At 46.5% G+C, this 12868-nt stretch overlaps 1 protein-coding gene across 5 annotated transcripts in view; it reads right to left on the bottom strand.

The window, feature by feature from the left end:
• Positions 1 to 12868, bottom strand: part of LOC138468387 (NACHT, LRR and PYD domains-containing protein 3-like) — a 1409260-nt gene that overhangs the window by 859098 nt on the left and 537294 nt on the right. For all 5 annotated transcript variants that reach the window (XM_069608927.1, XM_069608925.1, XM_069608926.1 and 2 more), the window contains one exon: positions 3770 to 3940. In XM_069608927.1, coding sequence (XP_069465028.1) covers positions 3770 to 3940 — 171 coding nt within the window. The remainder of the gene's footprint in view (positions 1 to 3769; positions 3941 to 12868) is intronic.

Genomic DNA, 12868 nt, shown 5'->3' with positions numbered 1-12868 from the left:
AACTTGGTGGCAATGACCTGGGCAAGTGTAGGGTGATGTGTTCTGACACATGGCACAGCAGGGCATCCAGTACCTCGTCCAGTATTCTTGAAAAACAGGGTTGAGAGAGCCCATGCAGCTCACCCACTGTGTGCTGATACGTTTCAGTGCCAAGAAAATGCAGTACCGACACAACCTTCAGGAGGGGGGGGGGATTGCGGTTGGAATGCCAATGCGGCTGCTGATGTCCTCGATCATGGTGGTGATGTAGATGATTGTTGGACGGTCCAGCCGGTATAATGTGTGGATCTGTCTTGGAGTGAGGTTCCAGGGTGAGGCCCTGATGCAGGGTATTGCAGGCTGCCTGCGGGGTCCTGCCACCTGCACAATTGGGTTAGGCATGGGTGCAGGGTTTGCAATTGCCGTCTGCGCCTCCTCCGCCTCCGCCTCCTCCTCCTCCTCCTCCTCTGCACCATTACTAACACCATGTGCAGTTCTGCCTGTATGTTCAATAGCCCCCGTCCCAATGCTGCTACTGCAGCTGTCTGCATTGTTGTGTTTGGAGCTGGTGTGGGTGTGGCCCTTTTGTAGGCTCCCAGTGGCCTGCTGGGTCCAGCTCGGCTCATTTGGTGCACCTGTGGACTGATTCAGCTCACTAGGCACTGTTTAACGTTATGTCTGCGGTGGCTGCATTACCACACGGATTTACTGCCATTTTTATGGCATTGTTTCCGTGTCCATGCTAGTTGTAATGCGCGCGGTATTACGTATTGCCGTTAACCCAGGGTTTCTGTGCCGACCCAGTTTTCGGATGCGTTGAGTCCGCGGTGGCGGTTTCTGGTGGTGGTATTTCCAGTTGAGATGGTTAGAATTCTCTTATCCGGTAAATGGTGCCGGTATGGTTATACCGGCAATGTTAAGTCCGGACCGGCGGACTCGTAATGAGGACCAATGTCTTGGATATGGAAGTATATGTTTCTGATTTCAGCAAATACATACATTCTGTGCGTCCTTGTAGATGTTTCTGATACCAATGAGTGAAACTGTCCCCTCTGTGAGCCGCTAAGCAGCAGAGGCAGGATTAAGCCACTTTCTCTGTCTTCCTCAGCTGGTGATTGGAATGGAACCAAGGCCTTCTCAGCACAATGGGCCTCCTCTCTTTGGAAGTCCCTACCCAGCAAGCTGAGCCTCCCTAGGACATTTGGAAGAACATTCAAGATACAACTTTTCAAGAAAACTGGCTGGCTTTGGTTGAGCCAGCTGCTCCTGGGTGTTCTATAAAGCTGCATTGGTTGTGTTAATTGAACTTAGCACAGGATGTAACGTAACTGAGATCGTTTTCACACCAATTAAAATAATGTTATTGAATATCATATCAGATATGTGTGTGTAAAGGTATGTATGTAGTCATTAAATTAATAATAACATTAGAGCACAATAAGAGGTAGGGCCAATACGATTTATATACCTGATTCTAAGCTATTTATGTGGTTGTTTTAAAATGTCTTATTTAATAATAAACGTGCCGATACAATACCATGACATATCACGCCAAGGACTGGGACCTGTATAGCATGACCAAGGAATGGGTGATAAAACACATATTTGCTTCACCAGCTAAAATGTGTATGCTGCTAGGCTCCGTTCGGAATCATACAAAAATGTCGACAACATCATTCCGACATATCCATTACTGCACATTCGTGCCATACAAAAATGTCGACCATCGCAGTAATTGGACAAACATGAGAGGGCCTGGGCCTGAGAGGGCCTGGGTCTTCATTCATCGCAGTAATTGGACAAACATGAGAGGGCCTGGGTCTTCATTCATCGCAGTAATTGGACAAACATGAGAGGGCCTGGGTCTTCATTCATTGCAGTAATTGGACAAACATGAGAGGGCCTGGGTCTTCATTCATCGCAGTAATTGGACAAACATGAGAGGGCCTGGGTCTTCATTCATCGCAGTAATTGGACAAACATGAGAGGGCCTGGGTCTTCATTCATCGCAGTAATTGGACAAACATGAGAGGGCCTGGGTCTTCATTCATCGCAGTAATTGGACAAACATGAGAGGGCCTGGGTCTTCATTCATCGCAGTAATTGGACAAACATGAGAGGGCCTGGGTCTTCATTCATCGCAGTAATTGGACAAACATGAGAGAGCCTGGGTCTTCATTCATCGCAGTAATTGGACAAACGTGAGAGGGCCTGGGTCTTCATTCATCGCAGTAATTGGACAAACGTGAGAGGGCCTCGGCCTTCATTCATCGCAGTAATTGGACAAACGTGAGAGGGCCTGGGTCTTCATTCATCGCAGAAATTGGACAAACGTGAGAGGGCCTGGGTCTTCATTCATCGCAGTAATTGGACAAACATGAGAGGGCCTGGGCCTTCATTCATCGCAGTAATTGGACAAACATGAGAGGGCCTGGGTCTTCATTCATCGCAGTAATTGGACAAACATGAGAGGGCCTGGGTCTTCATTCATCGCAGTAATTGGACAAACATGAGAGGGCCTGGGTCTTCATTCATCGCAGTAATTGGACAAACATGAGAGGGCCTGGGCCTTCATTCATCGCAGTAATTGGACAAACATGAGAGGGCCTGGGTCTTCATTCATCGCAGAAATTGGACAAACATGAGAGGGCCTGGGTCTTCATTCATCGCAGAAATTGGACAAACATGAGAGGGCCTGGGTCTTCATTCATCGCAGAAATTGGACAAACAGGAGAGGGCCTGGGTCTTCATTCATCGCAGAAATTGGACAAACGTGAGAGGGCCTGGGCCTTCATTCATTGCAGTAATTGGACAAACATGATGCTGCGCCGCACAGGGATTGAAAGTGAAACCGTTCTGTACCGCACAGAAATTGAAAGATGAAGCTTTCCACTAAATGAATAAACGAGTGCCAGACAGACATCGAAAGGTGAAGCCGCGGTGCACTGACATTTCCGTGCATTGATAGAGACAAGGGGAGGTTTTCAAATGCCCCTTCCCGTTTCTTGACTGCCTCCTGGTGTCTGCACTGCATGGAAGTCTTTCACTTTCAATCTTTGTGTGATGCGGCAACACGTTTTCGGAACACTGAAAGGCATAAATGTACTTTTACAGACAGTTATTTACGTTCACATTCTTATGTTTTGTTTTTTTCCCCAATGTATTATTCGTGTGGTCTGTTCCTTTAGGGTCAATTGTATTTTTTAATGTGTGCGGGTGCATTAAACTAAAAATGAAATATGTGTCAACTGAAGCGTTGCGTAGCGTGTCAGACGAACGCTTCCATGTGTTAAAATCGCAGCAAAAAGGCTGTTGTTTTGCCGTCGCAATCCATGTAAAGGATGCAGGGGACACCCCTGCAGCCCCTGCTCCCCTTAAATGGTATAATGGGGTACACCTTTAAACCACAGCATTTTTGCCACGATTATTTGTATAGGCGACATTTTTGCCGGGATTTTATTACTGCATACCAGACGAACAAGGATTATTCAGGCAGCAGCTTTCTACCAGCTACTAAGCATCTTTGTTCGCCCGTAATACGCACAGTAAACGATAGCGTTTAAGCAGACAAATAGACAAATATATTCGGACAATATAGTGTCAATCATTAGTAAAAAAAAACGTTTTAACATTGACTGCATGCCCCATTGTTTCTACTATGCGATCACTGCGTCAGCGTTATTTCAGTCGGCATTTTTTTAGTCTACATTTTCCGCGAATCAGTGACCACATAGATCCCTCAGTTTAGCAGCTATGAGATGTGATATAGACGATGTGAGTGGTTCCTTACCCCAGCGACTGCATGTTGCACCCTGGATGCTTCAGCCCTTCGCACAGCGTCTTCACTCCAGAATCCCCCAGGGAATTTGCGCCCAGGTCGAGATCTCTGAGAGTTGTGTTTACTCTAAGAACGGAGGCGAGATCTGCACAGCATGCAGCAGTGAGAGAGCAGCCCAGCAACCTGCAGGAGAAGAGATGGAGAAATAAAGAAGAGCCTGGAAAGGGATATCACAGTTTAGTTTATCTCAATTTATCATATCTACAGACCAGCCATTCAGGAGCTTGCATTTCAACCGTTAACATACAACTATTAGAATGTCATTTTAAACTAGGCTTACAGTTCTGTGCTGCAAACATAATGATTATTTAGGGTGCAGATTTTGGAAGCGGTGGGATAGCCGCACATATGGATCAGGCCTTTACAGCTATTTTTAGATATGAGTTAAGAGCAGCCTCCTCCCGTCTGGAAGAGACCAACTCTTGTCTAAATAAGCCATTATCAGTTTTCAAGTCCTTTAAGGGCTTGGTCATGTTCTCTAATGTGCCGGCCAGCACCCTAGAAGGTGCAGGTGGATTCATATCGTACAGGGGACAATAATATGTGGGGTTTGCAATCTGTCAGGAGCGATTTGAATCCCTGAGATTGGCACTTTCCCTGGTTTTGGGATATACAGAGAGGAGCGCTAATCTTGTAAAGGTGATGGGGGTGGTAGCCCTCGGCAAAGGTTTCTGGAATGATAGTGTTCCTACACAATAAAGTCCTCTTTAGGGTTTTTATCTCTACATGCTACTTATAATTCACTGAGCGATTCGTGGCACCTGCAACACATCTATGAAGAGTAAAATCAATCATTGCCTTTAGTTAAACTTCTATTTGTATAGGTACTCAGATTAGATCTATAATAAGCTTGTATTTGTATATGTACTCAAATTAGTCCAACAATAAACCTCTAGAGACCTCAGTATGAGTTCGGTGGTATCTCTGCCGTAATAACCTGCGTCACTGTGAAGTCCTGCACATGTTGAAAGGCTATTTAAAGCATTTTCTTGACGCAACCACTGGCTCTGCCTCAATGTGCCCCAACAATAGACCTCATAACATTTTTCAATCTCACTGCCTATAACTTGGTCTCCCTTTAGACACTGTCTGCCTATCTTGTGTGGTTTTGTGTGTACAGGAGTCCATGTTCGCTGTCTATGGTATGACGTCATGTTGTTCATGGCTATACTCAAAGTGTGCTTTTTCCAAATTGGTGTAGTTTTCTTTTGGCAAAGTGGCTGAATGACAATATTTCATTTCCAATGATGACGTCCAAAAAATCCAGACAAATAATTTTTCACAAAGAAAGGTTTTTTCAATTTTGAATCTTAAATTTTAGCAGTCAAAGTATTTTTTGCACTTTTAGAGACTTAAGACATCCGACTATTCTAAATTTATTTAATACAACTTCTGCAATTCCAAAACTTCAATCTCAATCATAATAGCCTCTGGCCTCCGATAGTTTTGGTGCTTACCCTAAACTTGAATTCATGTCTTCATAATTTGAGACAGTTCTTCATTCAATCATTGAAATCTCTCTGTTGAGCCCCAAATGTTTTTTATGCTTATCCTCGAGTAATTTTATTTTTTGTCTCTTATAGTTTGAGACAGTTCTTTATTCAGTCATTAAAATCTCTCTATTGTGCCTCAAATATTTTTTATGATTATCCTCATATCATTGTAGTGCCTGTCCTCTGTACGTGTTTCACCACCTTCTGGTGAATCATCAGGAGCAATGATCTTCTTATTGTCACCTATCCAGCCTGATCCTGCTTTTTATTTTATCTGGTAAATATGATTCCTACAATATAAAAATCTTTTTTTCTCAAAGTGTGGTGTGTTGAGTCTTTAAGGCCGTATGCCTATACTACACCAAAAGTTGCAATCTGAATTCTGTATTGCAGTAAATTATTGTGGTAATTCTGTTACAGCCACTTTTTTGGCAGTAAAAGATTTACGAGTCTGGGCCAAAATCGACAGTAACCCAGCTGCAGCGGAATTAGCATTACCGCTGTGTGGAACAGCAGGATTAATGTCGTATTCCAACCTGGCGGGTGTGGGCATACACCACTGATGGTAAAGGTAATTCCGCCGAAAATGAGGGGATCCGCCAATAATCAGCAGAAGAACGAGTTACTTCTTACCTTGTAGCGTTCTTTCGAGGGGATGCTCCTCCAATGTATTCCTTATCTTGATAGATTACTTCCAGCTTGCTGGCCTCAGAAACTTTTTTCAGTAGAGGGCGTTGCGCGTCGACATCCCTCGAGTTGGTGTCCCTCGACAGCCTCCGTATCGGCGCTGACGTCATGGTGCGTATAAATAGACTCGCGCAGCGTCCGTTGCTTAGTTCCGTTTTGAAGCTTAAGAGTAGCTGTGCATGAATTGGTTATTGACCTTGAAGGAGCGTAAGCTGCAACCACAAGGGAAGTTTTACTGAGGGGATGGATGGGAGGGGCGATAAGGAATACGTCAGAGGAACATCCCCTTGAAAGGACGTTACAAGGTAAGAAGTAACTTGTTCTTCGAAGGGATTATGTCCTGCGACGTATTCCTTATCTTGATAGACTCCCATAGCAGTGGTGTGTAAACGGAGGTGGGAGTAAAATTGTAATATTTCCCTTTACGAATGAACAGAGTGTACACAGCTTTGCCAAATCTTGTCTCCTGGCTAGAGGAGGAATCCAGATTATAGAATTTTGTAAAGGTATGTGCGGACGACCATGTGGCAGCCGCACATATGTCTTGAATCGGTACCCCTCTTTGGAGGGCTGAAGAGGCTGCGATACCCCTGGTTGAATGAGCCCTAAGGTGTTGAGGGGGCTCTTTCCCTGCCAGTTTGTAGCATTCTATAATGGCTAAAATAATCCATCTTGAAATGGTCTGTTTTGTGATTGGCAATCCCAATTTGTGTCCTGTATAACCTATAAACTGTTGGTCTGCTTGCCTTATCCTGGCAAGTCTGCTAATATAAAAACTCAAGGCTCGCCTTGGATCCAGCCTATGTAGCCTCTCTTCCTCTTTCCCTGGATGGGGAGGAGGATAGAATGAGGGTAAGGTTATCTTCTGAACGATGTGGAATTCAGAGACTACCTTTAGGAGGAAATTAGGCTTCACTTGTAGGACAACTTTGTCTTTGCGAAAAATTGTATTAGGAGGTTTGCAAGATAGAGCTTGTAATTCGCTCACTCTTCTGGCAGATGTCAAAGCCACTAGTAAGACCGTTTTAAGGGTTGAGAAATCTTAATGAACAAGAATGGAGAGGTTCAAAGGGAGTACCCATCAGGAAATTTAAGACTAGATTTAAGTCTCATAAGGGAACTTGAAACGGCTTTGGGGAATAGACATTAGTTAACCCCTTCAGAAATGGAATTACTAGTGGTAATTTGAAATATGATGGCTCCTCCGCAGTGCGCTTGAAGATCGACAGCACTGTGAGGTAGCCCTTGATCGTACCAACTTGAAGACCTAAATTCGCCAAATAGAGCAAAAAAGATAACACCATTGGTGTACCGCATGAAATGGCAGCGGTATAAAGTCTTTGTTGCTGGCCTTCTAGCCGAAAGCAACACCTCCATGACGTAATCTGGGAGGTCCCAATCCTTGTATCTCAACCTTTCAGAAACCAAGCGTGAAGGTTGAGGGTTCTGATGTCTGGATGGAGAACCTGACCTCCCTTCTGCGAGAGAAGATCCTCACTGTGTGGAAGACGAATCGGAGGGCAGATGGACATGTCCAGAAGATCCGGGTACCACGTTCTCCTGGCCCAGTCTGGGGCAATTAGGATCATAGTCTTTCAGAATCTTCTCAACCTCCTGATCATCTGAGGAATGACAGGGACCAGAGGAAATGCGTACAGAAGTGGAAACTCCCAGTCCACTACAAACGCCTCCCCTAGGGCTCCTCTCGGGGGACATTCCCTTAACCAAAACTGATTGCACTGCCTGTTGATACTGGTGGCGAACAGATCCACTTGAGGGGTTCCCCAAAGGGTGAAGATCTCTTGAAGGACTTCCTGAGCTATCTCCCACTCGTGGGAGATTGTGCTTTGCCTGCTCAGAGCGTCCGCTGTCAAGTTCTTCTCTCCGGCTAAGTGAACTGCCGATAGAGAGATTCCTTCTTAAATTGCCCAAAACCAGAGCTGCATCGCCTCTCTGCACAGTGGCAGTGATCCTACGTCTCCTCTTTTGTTGAGGTAGTGCATGGCCACTGTGTTGTCCGTCATTATTAGGATATTTTTCCCTTGTACAGAGGGCAGAAAAGCCTTCAGTTCTAATCTGATAGCTCTCAGCTCCAACAGGTTGACATGTAGTCTGGACTCCGATGGAGACCAACGACCGCTGATGGTCAAGTCGTTGGCATGTGCTCCCCACCCCGTGAGTGAGGCATCCGTGACTACTGTTATCTCCGGCCATGGTTGCCAAAACAGTTCTCCTTTCAAAATGTTCTCCCGACAGGCCCACCATTGAAGGTCTCGAGCCACTTTGTCCGGGACCTGAAGGAGATCTGTCATTCTTCCTGAGAACTGTGACCACTGAGTTCTTAGTGCCCACTGGAGGGATCTCCTTTTCAGGCAAGGCTCTGGCATAAGGAAGATGCAGGATGCCATGAGGCCTAGTAACCTCAAAAAGTGGAAGGCTGGGAGACGTTGGGCATTTTGAAACTTGGTGACCATCTGCAGAATATCTTGAGCCCTCACCTCTGGTGGCGAGGCTTTCCCCAGGGAAGTGTCCAGGACCGCTCCAATGAACTGGAGTCTTTGTGATGGTATCATCTGTGACTTCTTTAAATTGAGGGAGAAGCCCAGTTTGTGAAGAAAGTGGCAGACATAATCTAGTTGGATCTGAGCTTGTTCCGAAGACACTGCTCTGATCAACCAATTGTCTAGGTAGGGGTAGACATGGATCCCTTCCCTTCTTAGACTTGCAGCCACTACCGACATTAGCTTGGTGAAGACCCTCGGGGCGGAGGTCACCCCAAATGGCAGAACTCGAAATTGATAGTGAGAGTTGCCAATTGCGAACCTCAGCTATTTCCTGTGCCTGAGATGGATTGGCACGTGGAAATAAGCATCCTGAAGGTCTAGAGATACCGGCCAGACCTGATGCTGGAGGGCCTGAAGGATCTGAGAGAGAGTTACCATCTAGAACTTGTCCTTCCTGGGGAATTTGTTCAATTCTCTTAAGTCCAAGATGGGTCTCAGTCCTCCGTCCTTCTTCGGTACTAGAAAGTAGGGGGAATACCAACCCTTGTTTATCTCCGCTACAGGTACCGGTTCTATGGCACCTTTCTCTAGCAGGTCTAGAATCTCCTGCGAAAGGAGCAGGTCTGGAAACTTCAAAGAGTTGTTCCCTGGTGGATGACTCTGAGGGGTGCGTAGAAAGGGCAGGCAGTAACCTTGGGCAACTGTCTCCAATGCCTAAGCATCTGCCGTAATAGCCTGCCATTCCGTCAGATGTTGAGTTAACCTGCCCCCTACTGGTGTCTTGTGAGGAGAGACCTCAGAGTGGTTTAGAGGTGGCTGACGCAGATGCCGAGGGCAAGGAGGCACCTGCTGCGGCTTTTGTACTTTTAACCCGTCCACCGCGGGTGAATTGTTTTTGGCTCCTTTTCGCCTTCCTCCGCCTTTTCCGAATGCGGAATAAAAACAGAAGGACCTACCCCTCCAAGAGGTTCCTGATGGGCGATACAGAGTTTGACGGATTGCAGCTCTAAGAGATTTCGCTGCTGCCTTGGATGTTTGTAACTTCTCTAGGCTGTCATCAGCCTTCTTATCAAACAAAGAAGTGCCGTCAAAGAGCATATTCAAAAGTCTGGCCTGTACATCTGGAGCAAAACCAGACTTTTGCAACCACGCAAATCTGCGGATTGTAGTACTTGACGCCATGGCCCTGCTGATACTGTCAGCAGAATCAATGCCAGTTTGAAGGGACTCACACATTGCGTCTTTACCATCTTTAATGATGTTCAGAAATGCTTCCCTTTCCTCTCCTTCCGGGAGACAGTCAGCCGCAGATGAAGCACACTCCCAAAGTGTATGGCTGAATCTTGCGAGCATGCAAGTAGCATTAATGGATTTAAGCGCCATGCTACATGCCGAGAAGACCTTTTTTGACATAGTGTCAAACCTTTTATCATCCCTGTCTTGTGGAATAGTAGGGTATGCAGATCTACTGTTCGATGAAGTTGCTGCTTGTACAACCAAACTCTCTGGAGTTGGATGTTTGCTCAAATATTCAGGGTCAGAAGCAGATGTCCTATATTTGGCAGATAGTTTTTTGTTAACTGCCGGGATAACCTCAGGAGTTTCCCAGTTGACAGATATTTTTCTCTGGAATGCAGCATGAAAAGGAACCACAGGATCTTCCTGTGGGCCTTTAAGTAAAATGTCCGTAAGATCATCCTGTTGAAAAGAAGGTGAAGGTATAGACCACCCTATGAACTCTATTATTCTGGCCATTAAGACCCTATAAGGGGTCTCAGCATGTTCCCCTGGGTCTAGTTTAGCGAATTCTGCTTCAGGAGAAGTATCTATACCACTTGCCTCATGCAAAGAGTGCTGAAGGTCTTTCAATCGGTTCTCTTCAGAGATAAACTCCTCTGGTATAGGTGTAGTGGTCCTCTGTAACCCAAAGGGTCTTTCATGGTCAGAATCCTCCCCCTCCTCATATATAGAGGACAAAGCTCTGAAATAATCTGACCTTGGGTATGGTTTAAAACCCATTTCTAGAGCAGAATGGGCCAAGCTTGTAGTCAACAGGTCACCGGTTGAGAAAACGTCGAAGTTGTCAACGCGGAAGTCAAAGGCTTCGATGAAACCGAAAAAGGCATCGAAAAAGTATGAAGAGGCCTCGAAGAACTCGAGAGGATCGGAATCCTACTCGGAGTCGTCGAGGTTATCAACGACATCATCGAGGTCATGGTCGAAGCACTCGGTACGTCTACCGACTGAGATGTAGTTACAGCCGTAGGTCTGTCCTTTATCGGTGTCGATAGCGGCGTCGATTCAACCGATTTGTGTGTCGACAAGCCCTTCGATAAAGGCGTCGATGACGCAGATTTGTGAGTCGAAGGAACCTTCGACGACGGCGTCGATGACGCAGTTTTACTGCCTTTGCTAGAGGGTTCATGACGCTCTCGGGCAGTTTCTTTCGCCGGGTGCAACGACTTGCAGCGTTTCGATTTTTCAGGTCTTTCACCCAGGATATCACCTTTAGCCGTCTCCGAGGGGGTCGAGGCTGCTTTCTCGAAGACGCTAAGCATTTTTTAACGGAATTCCTCCCACTTAGCTGGACAGCTGTGTTTCGTGGGGCAGGTGACCCTTTCCGGGGAAGTGGAAGAAGACAAAGAAGAGAGAGATCTACGACGTCTCTTTTTCGAGTGTTTAGATCTCGAAGACTGATGGGAACCGCTTCGAGACCTTGAACGGGAGTGTTTCCTGTAACGGCGAGGAGACGAATGTCTAGACTCTGCCGAGGAAACTTTTGAAGAAGTTGAAATTTTAACCTCTTACCTCTTTCTAGCTACCCCTGAGGCTCCTTCAAGGCTTTCGCCGTCATGGACATACAGTCCTCGCATTCATAACAATGATGCTCCGATCCCAGGCACCACAAACAGATCCTGTGAGGATCCGTCAACGACATTTTCTTCCCACAATCTCGACACTTTTTGTAGCCAGACCGTGGGGTCGACGGTTCGGAAGAGGAAGCCATCGAATGAAGAAGATATCTTCGAGGAATAGTAAGAAATACTTGAATAAAGAACTGAGCAACACAATTCCGAGGCCCACGAAGTGCGGAAAAACGGAACTGAGCAACAGACGCTGCGCGAGTCTATTTATATGCACGATGATGTCGGCGCCGATACGGAAGCTGTCGAGGGACACCAATGCGCAGCGCCCTCTACTGAAAATTGTTTCCGAGACCAGCAAACTGGAAGTAATCTATCAAGATCAGGAATACGTCGGAGGACACAATCCCTTTGAATTACTGTTACTGCCCAGCCATGTACCAGAAATACAGCAGGCGAAATTAGCACCAGCGGAAATTTGTCATCGCAGAAAAAGGAGGCACAGTGATGGTCATTTTGTAAAATGCAATCCACTGAAAATCACCATTAAGGGACTGCCATACAAGCCTACAACACACCCCAATATGTCCTCAGGAAAAGGCAAAGGAAAGGTGCCAGAAATGCACCTATTAAAGCCAAAATGCAGTGAGCGGGAGCATTGTGTACTGGCCGAGGAGGTGGTGGCTAATGCAGGAGATATATGGCCATACCAAAGAATGATGTCCTCCCAGCGCAAGACTGCCATATGGTCCGGGATAAGGGACAAGGTGGCCGCTGTGGGAAACCACCCATGGAACAGCAATGAAATAGAGAAGCAGTGTAACAACCTGAGAAGCAGGGTGCGGATGCACATCAACACCCGCTGCAGGGAAACAGCTGCCACAGGTGTAGGCAATGTGGCCCCACTGCAGCTCACACTGTAGGAGGAGAGGGTTAAAAGCATCCTCCATATGGTCGGCCATGAGGACTTGGGTACGGCGGGTCCAGAATCCAGATGCCAGAACATGCACAACAGCTACAACTGAATGGCAACAGACACACTTGCCGTCACCCAGCCAATGCAAAATCACCACATGAAAAACCTTAATACAGTACGTCAATGGGCATGTTAGGCGTGAACCGCATCTAAGACACACCATTTGCAAGGACGTGGCCCACATATAGGACATACAAAACAACCATGGCACAGTAAGCAGCATGGACATTCAACCATTTATGGCAGCCACCCTGGAGGGGCCCTCGGCTCAGAAAAAGCCTTCGACTCAATTTGGTGAGGGTTTCTGTGGGCAGTGTTGAACAAGATGGGTTTCAGCCCTTAATTTTCAGAGCTCGGTGAAATTGATGTACGTGGAACCCATGGCGAGACTCAGGGTGAACACAGCATTTTTCCAGGGAATTCCCACTGCAGAGGGCCATACTGTTTTTAATGGCAGTGGAACCGCTGGCTGCTAAGATTCGGGGAGATCCAAGGATAAGGGGATTGGGGTCTGAAGAGAAGGAGGA

The sequence above is a fragment of the Ambystoma mexicanum genome, chromosome 4q, assembly GCF_040938575.1.
Source record: "Ambystoma mexicanum isolate Mex_15411 chromosome 4q, UKY_AmexF1_1, whole genome shotgun sequence".
Taxonomy (NCBI): Eukaryota; Metazoa; Chordata; class Amphibia; order Caudata; family Ambystomatidae; genus Ambystoma; species Ambystoma mexicanum.
Note: the sequence above shows the minus strand (reverse complement) of the source record. Positions and strands in the feature narration are given on the sequence as shown.